The following is an 18,015-nucleotide window of genomic DNA, read 5'->3' as shown; positions in this document are numbered from 1 at the left end:
TGAATGTGCAAGAGAAGAGAATACAATATTAAAGAAATTAAAGAAATTGCAAGAGAAATTTTAACCTTTTCAACCTATCTTTTGTCCCTGTTGTGTTTTAAAATAATACAGAGTGGGAAAATACTTAATGATGCCTAAATAAAGCTCAATTAAGCACAAAAACAGATTTTAAAAAAGCCTCAGAAATCCTTCTGTTATTTCTATCCACAGCTGTTACAGCTGTCCAGGGTGAAAAAAAGATTTATTGATAGTAAATATACTGTGTAACTTTACAGTTCCAAACTAAGATCACTAGATTGTGAGAAGTATCCTGAAAATAGTATTACCTGTGGATGAAGCTGGAGGCATGGAAAAGTTTTCAGGGCCCAAGCAACTTGCTCCTCGTTTTCAGAAAGTGTAATTGTACATGTACTATATACTAAAACACCTCCTGGCTTCAGCAACTTCACTGCCTGCAGGCAGAAATAAACAATATTTCAGCTTATTTTTAAATTTCAAACTTTCATATTAAGCAACATTAACTAATAACCCATGCACCTAGAATATTAAAACTGAACACTTTTAATTAAACTTAAACTGTTAAGATAATAATTTTCTCAGGGAATACAGCAAAGGATAACATGGATTAGAAAGAGTCTTCTTTCCAAATAGGCATTATAACTCATGCAGTTTATTAATGTCATTGAGATGATTCACCTTGTAAGATTTGTTATTTGTGCAGCTCTGCATACCCTAGACAGATTAGATCTGTTTTCACCACCTGCTGCCAACCATGGATACACAAGACTTATGTCACTTATATTAGATGTCAACTGTTTCCATGTATTTGGCATGGAAGCTGTATCTATGCTGCTTTTCAAGCTGTCATTCACTTTGAATATGTATCATTCAGATTTTGACAAGTTTCATCTTATCCTTCAGCATCAGCCCAAGCACACTCCTTAGCATGTTCCTAAGTCACCTGCTCTGTGACTTAGACCTTTGTAATTATTATAATGTAAAACTGATGAAACTGAGGGAATTAAAAAGAACACAAAGCTTTTTATTTATTATGGATTACACAGACCTTTACCATGCTGCAATCAACTGGCTTCACCTAGCAACAGATCTGGTGGAGCTGAGAGGTTAACAGGACCCTAAAACTTCCTGGCTGCTGAAAAAGTAGGGAAAATGAGGGACTGCTTTTTGGGTAAGTGTTATGCTACAAAAGCATTTGTGTTCAATTCAGCTTATCAATTACTCAATGTTTAACACATACCACAGTGAAAAGCTTGCGCTGTAATGGCTGATATGAGGTCACTTCCTTTAAAGTTGAAGAATAAACCATGTTTGGTCTCTGTCCCATGCCACTGCATGGAGCATCAAGAAGAATTCGATCAAATGACTCTGGTAAGAATGGAGGTCCTTCTGTAAAAAGCAGTTAGTAATGTAAAATGGGCCTGTTTCCTTCCTTGAGGCTTCACTTTAGCTAAGGAGAAGCTGTTACTGCTTCCTTGACATAAAACATTTATGTGCTATGAACAGTGTCTGCAAAACTAGTCTCAGCTAGAGACAAGCTTCAGCTGGTGGTAGTTTTCATCTCCCAGAAAACTGAACAGTTTAAGTTCTGTGAGCTCAAAAATGATCCCACTAGGCAGTATTTTTTTAACCTTAATTTAGTAATTTGAAAATAACATGTAAAAATAATCAAAAAAGTTGAAATACAATTGGTCAAAAGTGCTGGATACAGAGTTGTGCATATAGGATGTAAAGAGCCACAGCTCAAAAGTGTGCAAACCTTTACTGAGACAAACCTGTAGTTAATCACTGAGACTGCCTTATAATAATTGGACTGTCTATGGAACTATTTCTTGTGATGTATGCATAGCTTTATAAAATAAAGCACTTCATAATAACATGAACTACTGCAAATTCTCATGGCAGAACAATTCAGTAAAAAAGGATTGTGAAGAGAACACTTTCTGACTATTACCTGGATGACAATATGTATCTTCCATATGTAGAGCCTATCCTTTAATCTGTACCCCAATGGCTCAACAGTCCAGAAAATTCTGTCTCCTCAGTGCTAGGGAGATTGGCTCAGCATCACCATGTACTACTGCTGCCAAACTTGTATTATCATCACACTACTGCTACCTAGCTTTTCCCTGACTACAAAATGAGTCTATCTGGTTTATCTACCTCTGATCCATTACTAAAATGTTCAAAATATGTAATGTGTTACTTGCAGGAATGTACAGAAAAGCCCTCATTATCTCTCAGTATTACAGCTTGCTCTTGTTAATCTCTGTAATTACTACTTGCCACCTACAATATTTGATGTTCATAAAAAGACTCTTAGGAAAGTACCTTTGTTCCTCCAAAGCAGGAATAACTGCAATGCATAGGGACAAAGAAGGTGAATTATGTAATCTGATTCCTACTTAGGCTAACCAGTGACTGAGATAAAATAGACTGAGAAAGAACAGCATACTTTGCACAACAAACTAAAAATAATCAAGGCAGCAGATACCATTTAAATCATTCCATCATGGGAACAGAACCAATATCATAACTGCATCACTTCAAAAAAGCAGATGAAATTACTTAAAATAATACACTGTGCTTGTATATAACTTTCCCTTGAACAGCTGAACAAACATCAATGAACTAAACCTTGCAGCACTCCTGGGAGTTAGGTATTAATAAACCCATTTTACTGATGAGGATTATGAGGCAGAAAAGTGAAGCAAGTCTGCAAAAATAATTTTTTCTCAGACTAACTCATAAACTTCCCAGTATGGGGTTAAATGTGATCGTGAAAGAAGCTTTAAGGCTTCTTCAGTCTTTGATATTATCTGGGAAAGGAATGCATTTCCTTTGAGAATATTAGGTTGTGACACGGACAGATAATTTGACTTTCTATTTGCTTCATAGAGAAGCTGATAATCACAAAAGAGTAGAAAATAAAAGTGCATTCACAGTGCTGAGGCAACTTTGGTATCTGCCAAGATTTCAAGGACTTTTAAACCTGTGACAGGTTTAATACTGTTTTTGCAAAACATTACTATTTTCTTTTAAAAGCTACTACTACCCAAATTGTTTATTTTACCTTGTTTATCCTCTCTCTTCTCTACTGAAAGGGCCTTTGTTCCATCATAGCAAAAGGCCTTAATGCAATTCAACTGCAGCAATTCAGCATTCTGCTTGATTTTCTTGATCTTGTTAGCTATCTTGTCCATGGCTATAACTTCACCCTGAAAAAAATCCCAAAGTTTTCATCACAAGCATAATGATTAAATGGATGTTTCTGATTTCCTTTCCCAATCCTGGGAAGTGTAATAAATAAAGCATAGTCTTCCCTACAGAACTATTTTATTCTTAAATCCACACTCCTGCAGTCCTTGTTCCCACGTGTTTTCCACAATAGCCACAATAGTCTGCAGCCATGCACATTCTGACTGCTTGGGACTGTCACTCTAAGGGATGCTGTAATATCTGACTTCTGGCAAGTGGTTTTGTTGTTTGTTTCTTTTCGTTTGTTTTGGACTGCTGAACTGGGCACTAAGATAAAAATTTAATCATTTGAATGAGGGTAGAATCCTCAAATACTTGGTAAAATAGGTCAACAGATTTTAAATTTGTATGGAGGGAGTAAGAAATATGATCACACTACAGTTCAGAGCTGAGGAAATGGGGCCCACAGCCATTGGTCTGACTTGGTCAAACTCATAACATATTGGAATACTTGCAGTAATTGTCACTCAAGCTACTTTGGGAAATAGCGTAAATACTAGAATAAGTTCAGAGGTCAGGGGAGGGAAATCACAATTATACAATTCCTATAGTATAAAATAAGATTTCTTTTTTCCTCCCCCAAAATAAATCAAAAAAGACACACAGCACTACCTGCAACATGAAATCTGGGAACACAAAGGAAAGTAAAAGTAGCATCAGTAAAATCCAGAATAGAACAACCCAACAACCAAAAACTTGTACTAGACTTGCTACAGCAAACACAATATGCTGAGAAAACAACAAGTTTTTTCTATTTGGTGATGGGTCTCTAAAGGCTTATAGAAGGGTAAAACAATTAAGTTTAAGAAGTAATAAAAAATCAGTAAAGATAAGCTGTTATCTGTATGTTGTGTTAGGCAATATGCAGAGCTAGGACTGAGAGGTAAGAATGGATTTAGGTTGTGTCAATGGTGTCCAGTCTTCAGCTGCTGTGAGCCAAAGCACCTCCTACTCATCCCCTAGCACCATTCAATTTATTGCACGTGTACTCTAGCACCTGATTGGGTTTCAAAGTTTCATCTTTTGCAAGAACAGTGGATTTGGTGCACATCTCTGCATACTGCAGGGATAAAGAGATAATAGAATCACAGAATGGTTTGGGTTGGAAGAGATCTTCAAGACCATCTAGTTCAACCCACCTACCATGGGCAGAGACACCTTCCAATAGAGCAGGTGGCTCAGAGCCCCATCCAAGCTGGCCTTGAACACGTCCAGGGATGGGCTATTCACAGCTTCTCTGTTCTTTTCTCCAGAGAAAAGAACAAGCTGCTACACAACTCTTCTCCATTTGGCCCATGCCAGCCACTGCCAGAACAACTACTTATAAGTCATCTGAAAAAACAGCGGTCTAGACTGGGATGCAGATAATAATAAATTCTCAAGCTTTAAGTATTCTTGATTCTTATTTAAGAGCTCTTAATGTTACAGAGCAATCTTACATCTTGGTTATATTATTTAAAAACAATATAGTAATGTCAAAATTATATCACAAAAAAGTAAGAGTGATTTAAATATTCTGAAATGTTAGTGGTTTAATATGTTGTCTGTAAAAAATTAGTATGGAAAATCTGTGAATGGAATTTAAAATCCCCATTCTTAAAAAATAAGTGGTTTTTTTCCATACCTTTATCTTCCATATCTTAAATTAAAATTATATACTCAGAAAATGAAAATCAAGTGAGATAAATATTTAACATCTGAGTTCATCTTTACCACATCAGCTGCAGGCAAGCACAATCAAAGCAGTTCTGCAAAGTTATACAAAATGTAGATACACAGATGGAAAAAAATATAGATGTAAATGAATCCATGACATAAATATATGATTTGCAGACTTCCTTTAGTTATCACAGTGAAATTTTCTACTGGATGCTTTAAATATATATAATGTCTAATGTCTGTCTAATGCATTATTAATGCCTTCCCATTGTTCCAAACTGATGGAAAAAACATTTCCACGGACAAACCATCACAGAAATGAATACAAGCCTTTTCTCAATACATTCATACCACTACACGCTATGCCTTCACATTTATGCACAGGCACCTGTCAAAGTACTGCATAATGTAACTGCAAGACTTCTAAACAATCTGATATATTCTAATAAACCTAATTCAACAAAAATAATAAAGTCTTACAAAATTTTAGAGGCAATTGTACATGCTTTTCCCCTCTGCTCAAGAAGAGTAACCTGCATTTCTGTATTTCACTGTGCACATAACATTTCAACATATAGAGAGCTGTAATCCTGTATTTACATTCTTATTTTATTACATTCTCCTCTCCTTTGTCTTTTTCTACATATTTTTCGTTTCTTCTAATTTTTGTTGCTTTCTCATTAGACAGCTTTGGATTTTATGACATTCTGCCATAGAATGACAAATTCAGACTGGAAATTCAGCCTAAAATCCTATCTCTATGCAGAATTGATAATTTTTACTGAGGAAAATCCTAATTGGATTAGAAATTTTTTAGTAAATTTTTGTAGAGAGTTGTGTGTTTCTTTGGCACACAGTTGTAACCCCTGATTTTTATGCATCTCAGTTTCATGAATCCAGTGTATTCTTGCATAACAATGCCTTGCATGTAAAAAATTCTATGATTAAAAATAATTCAATAACATTTTAAAAAGTGAAATTAGATATATTTCAACTATCAATCTGTAGCAAATAAGTTTTTAAAGCTGATGGTTAATACTTGATAAAGATTGTCTGTTGCCCATTTCAGTAACTGATGTGTAGCGAAATACATTGGTAAGTAAAATGTCAAAATATCAATTGTTTGCTGCTGTAAATTATCTGTGCATTCTAATAGTTAAGTGAAGAGAGCTATGCAAATAAACAGCGGTCAGACTTTCTTCCTTAGAAAATGCCAAATTACTTCTCTTACCTGATCATGCATTAGTGCTGCAAGATGGGTTGTTTTTCCTCCAGGTGCAGCACACATATCCAAAATTTTCTCTCCTGGTTGAGGGTTTAAAATATGGCTCACAACCACCGAAGGTAAATTCTATAATAAAAACAAATATGGGAGAATTCAAACTTTATACCCTGCATCAACTCCTTTATTAAGGAATGGCAAATGCATTTAAAAATATAATTCATTCAGCAGGGAAGATACCTATGATATTGCTCTCAGTTCTTTTGACAGAAAATGAATTGTTTGTATTATATATAACAGACAGTTTACATAAGAAGTCTCCAGTGGCTCATTTTTTATTTAAAGCTATGTCTGAGTATCTGACTGAAGTTTAAGAGCTCATGACTAAGGACACTACAGTGCTAAAAGTCCAACTAAAATAAGCTGATACTGGCACAGAGCAGAGCAGCTCTGTTTATTACAAATACTTTATATTAACCTGTTTACTGGAATATTTACTGTATTAACATACTGGTGAAGCTAAAGAACAGTAAGATCAAAACACAGAAGTCTAAGCTTGCTGAATTAAAGTAGCAAGAAGCTGAACTGTGCTATTAATTGTACAAACAGAACAGCTGCACTGAGGAGAAATAATGTGCAATAATTGTGCACAATACTGCACCTTAGACAATATGGAAATACTTTCTTCTCAGTTCAACACAAAGGTATAAAAACCTTTTAAATTTGTCTTTAGTACTTAAATAACAGCTTCAAATCAACCTAATATTTGGAGAATTTCCTGATTATCTACAGAATTATGTACCTTGAAAGGGGCTCATATTGCAGGGTTCATAGGCAAATTCCAAAAACTAATAGCTCTATGCAGAGTATCTGCAAGAGGAATTTCTATGTTTTTAAGTCAATATCTCTTATGTTGCTTTGAAATCCCTTATCATAGCTCAGACACAGTATGATTAAACCACCTACATGTAGATACTGACTTCATTTTAAATGCTTTGTGTTCCTCAAATCAAATGACTGAATTAGGTACTACAATGAACAAGGAATGTAGAAACTATGAATGTGTGCTAAGAGAATATTCATTATTCTGTAAATAGTACAGACATTTGGTTTTGGAACAAACATACCTGTAAAAACAAATGACTAGGAAGCACATTGTCAAATGAAGGACTAAGGTAGACTGGCTCTATCATTCTTACGCCCAGCCCCCTGAAAAGTGTGAAAAAATTTCAAATACTCAGTTTTATACATTTTAACAGTAGTCAATTAAAACCATCATGGTTACAAATAGCAACTTGAGACAACAATCTTACAAGAATGAAAGAACAACCAAGAAAAATCATTTTAGAAAAATTCTCTGAAATGACATCATCAAAGTTGAGTAAATCATGGCAAAAAATGCATTACATGATAAGTTGGAACTATCTGTAAAAATGCATAAAGCAAATTTCTGGTTCTGTACACAGGATAAACCAAGATGTAATCCAAGCCTTGATACTGTAAAGAAATGCATAAAACTGGACCTAAATACCTTAACTTCAATCCATAACTGCTTTTGGCTAGCCATGTGTACCAAATAGGGCAGTGGCATGTGATTTCCTAGTTAGATTTATCTCCATTTCCTAAATTCCAGAGGTTTCAGTCAAATTATTACAGAAATCCTGTGTGAAAAGCCTTGCAGGAACATTGATTTGCCTGCAAAGCTATGGTTTGAAATCAGAAGTCACCTAGAAGTTTTAAATAGGGATGAAATTCTGATGCAGATATAATTGTTAAACGAATGTACCAGGAAATGGATAACAATAGAGCCATGAAAAAGCAACACCAAGTCTACAAACAAAAGTACTAAAGAGACAGAGTATTATTTTGCCTATGTACTGGACAGTCCAATGAGAAGGAAGGATACAAGAAAGGAAACTTGCAGACACCAGGTTTAGTGTTACCTACTGCTGTTCCATGTCACCAACTCAACAGCTGCATCCTACCACTATTTTTATTATATTTAAGCTCTCATAAATCAGAAATTCTCTGGCAATGTACTTTTTTTTTCACTGGAACTTTTTTGTAGTTTGTTCTCAGGAAGTAAAGCCTTGGTCATTAATTTGACATCCATAGTCTTTTACATGTATTTTAGGTAACACGAGAGGAATAAACCATATCCTTCATCAACAAAATAGAAGAACAAGTAATCCTGAAATAGGTAACTACTTTGGCAAATGTTAGTAATTTTTTTTGACCTTATGTTTTGTCCTTTGTCCCACCAAAAAAAAAAATTCCCTACAGATATTTTTAAAAGATGGAGACATTGATAAGGCTTCACTTCTGTTCCATCCAAAGAAGGAAGTAGTACTACACAATTCACCAAAATGCAATTTTGCCAGAGTGGGAACATTTGTCAACTCTGTTTGATATTACTGAACTGAATAAACATTAATTATTAAAGACCCCACTTATTTCCTCCTACCTTGCAAGTAAATTGGTATCTGAATCCCAATACTAACGGCTTCCCAAAAAACACTGGAAATCCCAACATGCAAAGCTATTTTGTGACTTCACATAGGGTACAAAATAAATCAAAGTGTTTTCCCATTTTCTTCCTTCCCTTTGCAAATTTTTACATGTAGATTGCAATTACTATGGACTTACTTCAGTTGGCCATTTGAACTGAAGATTTCACTGCGGCTGAGTTCTGAAATTCCATTTCCAAGGAAAACTTTAACTCCATCGAATTCTTTGGCTCCTCTTTTGCATTTCCCTTCAATATCTGAATACACTGAAACCAGATCTCCAGCTTTCACAACTGCACAAAGAAAAATGGAAAGCTTGAATTCATTAAGGCATTTAACAAAACAGTAGTGACCAAATCACTTAGGATTTTCAGCAGACTGTTTACTTCAACTCTTCTCTCATACCAAACTTCACATTTTTTAAATGTAATGAGAGAAGATCAACTGATATAAAGCTTTAAAGTTTTACACAGTGAATGACAGCTACCAAAAGACTGGAGGTACTGAGAGACACCAAGCTGCAAGTCAGGCACTGTGTCTTGTTTTCTAAGAGGCTACACAAACCTGCACTTTATTTATTTTATCAAGGTGAGGTCACCCATAAGTTTTAAGCACACCTTCTAGATCCAGTCCTCCATGTTTGCTCCAAGCACACAAGTACATGAAACAACACTGCTCACCCTTACTGAACAAAGGCAGGAGTGCTAAATTTATCTAATGACCTCTCAATAGCCACCTAGAACATAGCTATAACTGCTTTTTCTCTAACTACTTATTGCTTTAACACAAGTGATTATATATTCTTGTTCTGGTCTGGCTCTCTTCCCTTTAGGGGAACTGCTGTTCTCAATAATCCTCTTAGAGAGTTTTATATCTCCAATTAAAACCCACCAGATCAGTAAAGTGTGTAAATACCAAACTCTAGAAGTGTAAGCCTACAGACTTAACAAACTTTCTGAGTTAGAAAAATAAAATAGAAAAGGGATGGTTTAGGTGACTTTACATAATAGTGAACAAGTGCTATGTGTTGACTGGATGAAAAATATGCTTAAAAATAAAGGCCTCTTCTGATAGCAATAAAAAGAAAAAATCCAAAACTGCACTTCTGAGGTGACTGACAGGCTGCAGGAACAAGAAGATACAACAAGACTAATGGCAGTTCAGCTTCCCAAGAATTCTTGGAATTGTACTATAGAATCCTTTTTCCCATTATCAGGTGGCCTTCTGATTATGCCCAAATGCCATGAAATTCTTAAATTGTAGTATTTGTTGCATAGCAATTGAAAAATTATTTTTTACACTACTTATTTTCACACAATGTGACACAAAACATTGTGATTGCTCAGTATTAATGTCTGCTTAAACTTCACTGAACAAAAATCTGCAGCAATTTAACTCTTCCATCAAGCATATGTCAATGTTTTTTGCAGTATTCAAACATAAATTATTTTATTTCACTCTCTGCTATCATCCTTTCAAAATACACTAGTCCTGCAGAGGGTTCTTAAGTTTTCTGTAGATTATAGTAGCATTCCATAAACATAAAGGTTAAAGTGTGATAAGTTAAATTAAGCTCAAAGCCCTCTGATCATTAGTTTACCCTCATTTGGATTGCAAGTTCAGTGATTAAATATGTGTTCTTGCTGGACTGTTTTTTTCCCTAGTTAGACCATCTGTACTTAATACAGCTTTATTATATTTGGCATCAAGTGGGTAGTGTGCCCTTTTATTTTATTTTCTTATCTGCAATTCCCCTGAAGTGTTCCACAAGTTTTATAGTATCTTTATTTTCTTTGAATTGATGTTACATGCATAATTACATGTGGCAATTATGATAAATCACTAGCTGACTCAAAGAAGGATTTGAATATTTATGGGGTTGTGTAAATAAGCAGTTCCAGCAACTGCTATGCCAATATACTTATTTCATTTTCAAGCCCTAGATTGAAAAACATTCCTGTTCAGTGAATTGGACTTAAGCACATGCTTAAAACTTCTTGAAGGCTTTTTCCTGAAAGGAAATGAAGTGACTTGATAAATGCTTTTCTGACTAATTTTGTTTAATAATAAGAATCAAGATGATCACTAGATCTCATCACAATAGACTAATAAGGTGAATCATCCAAAATTATACTGGTTTTACATAAAGTTAATTTGACATTTAAAGAACAAAAATAGGTTGCTGAACAAAAAGCATGCATATGTAGACTTTTTTTATCCCGTCTCACAGGCATTGATGCATAATTTCCATTTCTTAAGAATCTGACATAAAAACTGACATAAATTTCTTCTCATCAATGAAAAAGAGATTTTTACTACATCCCTCTTACATAAACAAATGACTTGCCAAGGGATTAAAAAAAGAAAATCTGGGTTTTTTTGATTTGTAACTTAAAATCTAACAGAACCATGAAGGTAAGTGGCTTTATGACTGAGTGAAGAAATAAATAACCTGTATCTATTAAATAATCCAGATACACCTAGTCACCATCCAGATGTGGTATCCCATTTTTTTTAAGCAGCCAACTTTTGTAAGTTTATTCAATTTAACATCCATATTAAAAGTTACAGTATTCAGTAGTAAAAAACCACTCTTAAAAAACAGGTTTTACTTTGAAAATTCTCTTTAAAAATATTTTGAAATGAAAAATAAGAAAATGAAATCCTTGAGAACTAATACTTCAGCTATGAATTATATGAAAAAAGGAATTTAAAACAGGCCAGGCCAGTGAGAAATGATTACATATAACTTACTATATGTAAAATGAAAAATAGTGAAAATATTAAAAAAAAACCAGAAAAACTTTAAAAAGTCTCATTACCATAAACCACAACTGTAAGATTAATCTCATCTGAGAACAGAAAACAGTTTTGCATCACTATTTATCTATTATTCAAGGGTGACACTTTTTCTGCCATCTTTACAACTTAGATGGGTGTATTTAGAGAACTCTTACATCTTGAGGTGGATACAATTCCAGGGACATAAACGTGTGCTCCTCGAAGTACTGCATATCCACACTGGGCTCCAACTATGACTTCAGATGCATGTTTTTTTAAATCTCGCCTAGAAATACAAAATATAGTTGAGTAAAAAAGAAAAGTATACTGAAAAAAAGCCAAATACTCCCCAAGTAAGCTCTAGTTCACAAATATGGATTTTGTCAGATCTAATAAAGAAAAACTGGTTAACTATCATGTATTACATTTAAAATATTTGTTTTACTTCTAGAGAAATCAAAGGAAAGAGTCAAGAAGGAAACCAGTCCTCAAAATAATGCAGATTCTGGCACATTCTGCCACTATATGAACCTGACACAGGAACACAAGTAAATCACAAGTAAATTATACTGGGATTGAAGAACAGTCCTCTATTCTTTCCTATGCCAGATGATTGTAATGTGACTTTGTGTTTAACAACTGCTGAGTAACTCTTGATTGCACTTGATTTCTTCCAGTGGAAGAAAACCCTGCCCGTACTTAGCCATAGTTCCATAGTCCACTGCAAATTTTGGCTCTTCTATCTGCCACCTACCTGGCTTTCCAGGGAGGATGCATACATGTCACTAAAACATTAGTCTTATAAATAAGGAGATAAAGCTTTACGTTTTCTTTCACTTTTTAAGAGTAAAACTCTGACCTGGTTAGTGTATGGACTGTCCACCAGGTCTTAATACAAATGAAGTTGTGCCTCAGTTATAGAGAGTTAGTTGTAACAACTGTTTAACAAGAAATCTGTAAGAAAATTGTGTTACACAACATTTTAAGGCTAAAGACTGAAAATTACAAACCTGGGTCCAATGACAGGAATTAGTAAAATGTCCTGAAGTTTTGGGTGCTCGAGAACTGGAACACATAGTCCTTTAAATTGCTGTTTCATTAAAAAATATAATTAGTAAGCACTAGTAATAAACTTAATATTTCCATACTTACTTAAACTGAAAACCATTTTTCCATTCATAATTTCTAGGTGTAGAGCACAAAACACAAAAGTAGTGAAAACAGTTAAAAGCAGCTGGGAAATAGTATGCAAGGGGGCATTATATATTAAAAGTACTGGTGCAAAAGACTAAACATTCCACAAATTCAGAAATAACAAGACCACAGAGAGACTGACTGAGAACTGACTTCAGGGAGTGGGAGAGTGCTCTGACACTCATAACTTTATCACTGGTTTTTGCTTTCTTCAGGAAGAAGGCTGAGTTTTTGTCAGAACACAGAACACACAGTGACACCACCTTAGAAGCTCGGGTATATTCTGTGTTAACTCTTAGCTGTTATTAGTTATAAGCCACTGTCTAACTCTACTCATGTATTGCTTGTCTTACTTAATAGGCCAGGCTGGCAATAATTTTCATTTTTCTTGTCAGTCCAAGTTTGGGCACTGATAGCTGAGTTACGTATTTAGCTGAAAAAAAATGCCATTTTATAGAGTTTCCAGGATTTAAACAAAATTATGTCTTCTCATCTGAGCCTTCTGGAATATAATCTTAAAGCATGTAGAACCATAAATCAGTTTTAACCAAAAATAAGTATTTTCTCTTAAAAAAGGAAACAATCCATGATCATACTTCTGTTCAAAAGTGTCATGTGGTTTCCTTTTCTACCATGTAATCACACTTTAAAATATAAGAAGTTTGTGAAAAGCTGGTATTAAATCAGTTTTCAGCAAAGCTTTTTGCCTTGAAACAAAATATAACCCTGCAATATCCATTTCCAGACTTCTACAATCAAACTAAAATTAGCAAAACTCATTACCATCCCAGCCAGCAGAACACTGTCAACTGCCTCTGCACCACAGAAATGTCTTGGCTCCTGTCATGCAAAAGCTCCCTGTACACCCACTAGCATTAATAATCTACTTAAAGAACCAGATCTTTTTAGACAGAGTGAAGATCTAGGACACAATTTCAAAATAATATATTTCTTGAATATAATGGTTTACATATCATCAGATAAATAAATGCTTAATTAAGATAAGTAAAAAAAAAAATATAGGGATTAAAAACAGGTTTTAAAAAAGAAAATTAAGTGGCTGCAAAGCATCACCGTGGCTCCAGTTTCCAAAACAAACCAATTTTTTCACTTTCCTGAACAGTTTCTCCAATGATATCTAGATATACAGGCATTCTCCTTTAGTCTTAAACAAAAGTGTTCTAAGCATGCTGAAGACAGCACACTGAGCTTCCCTTTTTATCTGTCATCTTCTCTTACAGATTTATGGCACCTTTACATTATTTATTCTATCCTACTGAGGGTTTGGATCTGCCATACAAAAAAAGAGTTGGATGTCTTTTCCCTCTGTTACTGCCTTTCTTGGAGGGATGAGATGAGGGATACTGGTACACAATAAATTTTCATTTAATGTTTAATGCTGGCAGGACATGAGTGTGATTGTATAATGTTAATACCACTGGATGCACTGATGTAGGGTATAGTTTCCAGTAATGGAAAGGTCTCATGTTCAGATGAAAGACCCTGCTATTCTGCTGAAACAAAGAAATTGCACAAACCTTCTGGATCTCTTCAAACAGCAATTTTTTCACATGTTTCACTGAGGCCAAGTGGGTATTTACTCTTACAGTTGTAAAAGCTGGTGGATGAGATAGATGACTTAAGAGAGATTGGTATTTTTTCTCTGCCTCCTGTGTACCTAAAGCAGAGATGAGCTGAAAGTGAAAGAAGAGATTTTATATTAAGAGATTCACACAGACACCTCTTGCTCAATGCAAAGGAACCCCACTGAATAAACATTCCATAGAAATTGAGGGATATGGTTGTGTGGTGTGCAATAGTGACAAATGTCTATGTCTGGAAGGCTAATTCCACTGGAAGCCTCATAAATTTCCTGAAAAATACTTATTGGAAAAACAGCTGTATCAGCAAAATCGCTGCATTTTGCAACAAGTATCAAAGCAACTGCTAGAGGGCTCTGCTATTGTACATAGACCAGCCCTAAGGAAATGGAAAACTAAATTAAAATCTATGAATCAGTAACTTTGATACTGAAAAGTATGTACGTTAAAAACCAATTTTTTTATCCTTGGCATTAGGAATTAATAAGATTGTTTGTAGTATTCTACACTGGGGTAAGGGAGTATTTCTTGTCAATATTATGTGGTGAATATGTGATTAATTATCTATGATCCACTCTCCAGTGGGATCCAAAACTGAATTCTATGATTTATACTCAATTTAATTTAAATATTTGTATGCTACTTTGAGCCAATGGGCATAAACACTAATTTTCTATTTTAAATATAGAAATATTTTATATAAAAACCACTGTGTTTAATGTGAAGACAATATTTTATTGTAAGGTATTAAAGTTACAGAAAAATTTCTTATTTTGTGATGGTTAGGGGTAACTATGTCACATACCTCATTATTTCTGAACACTTTGGTGAGATACTCTTCAACTTCATATTGGAAAACGATTTTAGGGAAAAAGGACATCTTTAGTTTTTAAAATCCGCTGGCAAGAAACTGAAATAAGCAAAGTATTTTCTTTGTGATTCTTATATTCTGTAAGTTTATAAATTTAGCATAAGATGTAGCCACAAACTAAGTTGTTGGTTCTGATTCTTCCTATTTCAACAATGCAATTTTATTGCACTCAAATTCCCAAATATTGGTCAGGATATGACTCTAACATTACTCTCAATTACAAAAATTCTACTGATCCTTAAAATAAATCTTCAAGCTATCTGGTGAAAAATATACATTGATAAAAGGTACAGGAAATTTCAAGATGTAGCTTTAATTCCTCTTGAAAAGTCCAGCTATAAAGTCTTATTGTAGCTCAGTCCTGACAGAGATTTTACTCTTTAACGTTTTAGTCTGTAGGTAATAAAATACAGTTATCTTTCCAGTGGTATCCTGCCCACCCCTCAAAAAATATGAAAAATTATATACACTTCAGCCTGAAATGAGACTACCTAAACATTTAAATTTGCTTACAACAGCTTAAATGGAGGGAAAGAGAGAACATCACTTTAGGTTTATTCCATTCATAATAAGGAATTCTGACTATTGAAATACATTTTCATTGTACTAAATATACTTAGAGAAGAGAGATCAGAATGTTTGGTATTCATTTTATTTGAATAAGAGATTATTTGTCTCTTTTATCATACAAAACACCTCAAGAATATTTTTTTATTTTTAATATTTCTGATTTAATTCAAATCTTTATGATAAAAGAATGAGACCTTATGTAGACTTACTTTTGAGACCAGACAATGGCAAAGTTTCATGGGTAGGAATTTCAAAGCCTTATTCGGCAACATTAGCAGCTATTGAGAGAAAGAAACTGTAATTGAATTAACTTCTTTTTAAAGTCCAACAAAATGCCAATAATTTTCCCTGCTATTGCCACAAAAACTAATAGTAGTACAATAGTACTACAACCTAACAGTTGATACAACTGAAATCACCAAAGCTCAGATTTAACATTTCAGAAAACGTGACATATCATGTATCTGTTGTCCTAGAACGCCTACATTACACAAAAAAACCCCAAAAATTAAAAACCAAAAAACCAACCAAATAAACAAACAAACAAACAAACCCTAAAAACCCCAAACAAACCAACCACAAAAAGCTCCCCATATGGCCCACATTTGGAAAGGTTTTTCTTCAGAAGCATAATAAACCAGCCCTTAAAAAAATTCCATTCTAAATCTTTTAAAGAATTGGAATCCTGAAAATAATTAAGCAGACATGTAGAAATGTGGTGTTTATAAGCGCTATGTGTGACTTCAATATTTACATTACAAAGGCACTCTTGCAGGCTGGGGAACATAGCTGAGAAGGGACAGGAGGTGCTTTTCAATTCAAATCCAGCAGGAAGGCAGGCTGAGGAGGGAGACTGCCTAGTGCCCCGTCAAGTACAAGAGTCAGACTTCAAATGTTCAGCAGGAGGCAGGCTCGTAGTACCTGAGGTTTTTTTCTCCAGACCTGCTGTGCCGTACACTTTGTCCCAGAAAAGGTATGACGGGCTTTGGAAGAAAAAATTTTTACTTGTTTTTTCACAGATTTTTATGCACCTCAGTGCGGAACTGCAGCAGGGAACGCGATTCCGGACCAGAGCTTTGATCCAGCTACGCACATGAACGCTACCAGCAGTCACACGCAGCCAGCACCAGAGATACCGAGCAAGATTTTCAAACCTCCCTGCCCACCCTTTGCCACACGAGGAAAACGACAGTAGGGTCGTTGTGGCAGGGAGCGGAATATGGTGTTCCCTCCTTTATTCCCTCGCCCGCCCGCTACTGAAAACATCAGGGAGCGGGGAGGAGCGGGACGCGCAGCCCATCGCAGCCCCTCAGGCCCTGCGCCTCAGCCGAGGTACGCGGTAGGCGGCCGCACCCCGGCGGGACGCGCCACCGCCTCCGTGCCGCCGGACCCCGAGGCACGCACAGGCCCGGGCCGGACCCGAGCCGCAACGAGAAGGGCGGAACACGGAGGTGCCGGGCCGGACCGGAGGGCGCTCAGCCCACCCGCAGAGGCGCGCAGCCCCGGACCCACCGCCCGACACACACCCCTACAGCCCGACACACACCCCTACAGCCCCACACACACCGCTACAGCCCCACACACACCCACCTACAGCCCGGGCCGCCGGGCCCGCCTCCTCCGGGTGCAGCCGGAAGTGCCGCTCCCGGTGTCACCATGGGAGCCGGGCACGCCGCGGCAGCCCCTGTGCTCCCACCCCACCGCGGCATGGGGAGGGCAGCAGCAGAGCCCCCGGGCCACCGAGCTTATCCGACAAGACGTTGCTTGCTGACACCGCCCTTTTGCCCTTTTTTTTTTTTTTTTTTTGATTGGTTGGTTGTCGTTTTTTTTTGTTTTCTGAAATTCTGCCGAGTGTAACAGGCTTTGTACTTCCACCGCTTCTGCACCTAAGTGCTCGCAGGCTCCCTCGCTAGGGCGGAGCCCGGTTCGTGCTCATTTCCCGACCCTCCCCAAGGTGCTGCTTGGGAGGAAACCCGGGTGGGCACCACGAAAAAGCTCAGTAGAGGAACCTGCAGCACAGCCCTGAAAGCGAATCCGCTGCTTTCACAAGTTTTACTGTACACGGGAGCACTGCCTGCCCTGAAACCCTCAACCATTCCCAAGGGCAGAGGCCGTGGCCCGGCCACAGCACCGCCGGGCTAAAGGACACGACACAAGGCCGGCCAAGGCACGCTGCCAGCGCCTCCCCACGCCGGCGGGGGCCTAGCGCTCCGCGCAGTATTCGTCGCTTGCGGGGCGGATCCGTCCTCCCGAGCGTGCCGACCGCAGACCGCTCGGCTTTCCACCAGCCCCGGTGGAAAACTCGCGCCTGTCCCCTCTGACACGCTGCCGCCG

The 18,015-nt window shown here is 36.7% G+C and overlaps 1 protein-coding gene across 19 annotated transcripts in view; it reads right to left on the bottom strand.

Annotated features, from left to right (window-relative positions):
* The window catches only part of NSUN6 (NOP2/Sun RNA methyltransferase 6), a 22,413-nt gene extending 4,401 nt beyond the window's left edge, over positions 1-18,012 (bottom strand). For 2 of the 19 annotated variants that reach the window (XM_071428858.1, XM_071428877.1), the window contains exons 1-12: positions 17,276-18,012; positions 16,603-16,664; positions 15,891-15,959; positions 14,178-14,333; positions 12,456-12,535; positions 11,622-11,731; positions 8,804-8,957; positions 7,285-7,366; positions 6,167-6,286; positions 3,092-3,236; positions 1,259-1,407; positions 327-452 (exon numbers count right to left, since the gene is read on the bottom strand). In XM_071428858.1, coding sequence (XP_071284959.1) covers positions 327-452; positions 1,259-1,407; positions 3,092-3,236; positions 6,167-6,286; positions 7,285-7,366; positions 8,804-8,957; positions 11,622-11,731; positions 12,456-12,535; positions 14,178-14,333; positions 15,891-15,959; positions 16,603-16,664; positions 17,276-17,390 — 1,368 coding nt within the window. In that variant the 5' untranslated portion in view covers positions 17,391-18,012. Of the gene's footprint in view, positions 1-326; positions 453-1,258; positions 1,408-3,091; positions 3,237-6,166; positions 6,287-7,284; positions 7,367-8,803; positions 8,958-11,621; positions 11,732-12,455; positions 12,536-14,177; positions 14,334-15,045; positions 15,865-15,890; positions 17,238-17,271 lie in introns of those variants that run through there. The other 17 variants (XM_071428868.1, XM_071428861.1, XM_071428870.1 and 14 more) reach the window with 17 other exon arrangements.
* Positions 18,013-18,015: the final 3 nt, after the last annotated feature.

Source organism: Agelaius tricolor, unplaced genomic scaffold (assembly GCF_023055355.1).
Source record: "Agelaius tricolor isolate 1412-34295 unplaced genomic scaffold, bAgeTri1.0.p SCAF_6, whole genome shotgun sequence".
In the NCBI taxonomy this organism is placed as follows: Eukaryota; Metazoa; Chordata; class Aves; order Passeriformes; family Icteridae; genus Agelaius; species Agelaius tricolor.
The sequence above is the reverse complement of the archived record's forward strand: the minus strand, read 5'-3'. Positions and strand labels throughout refer to the sequence as shown.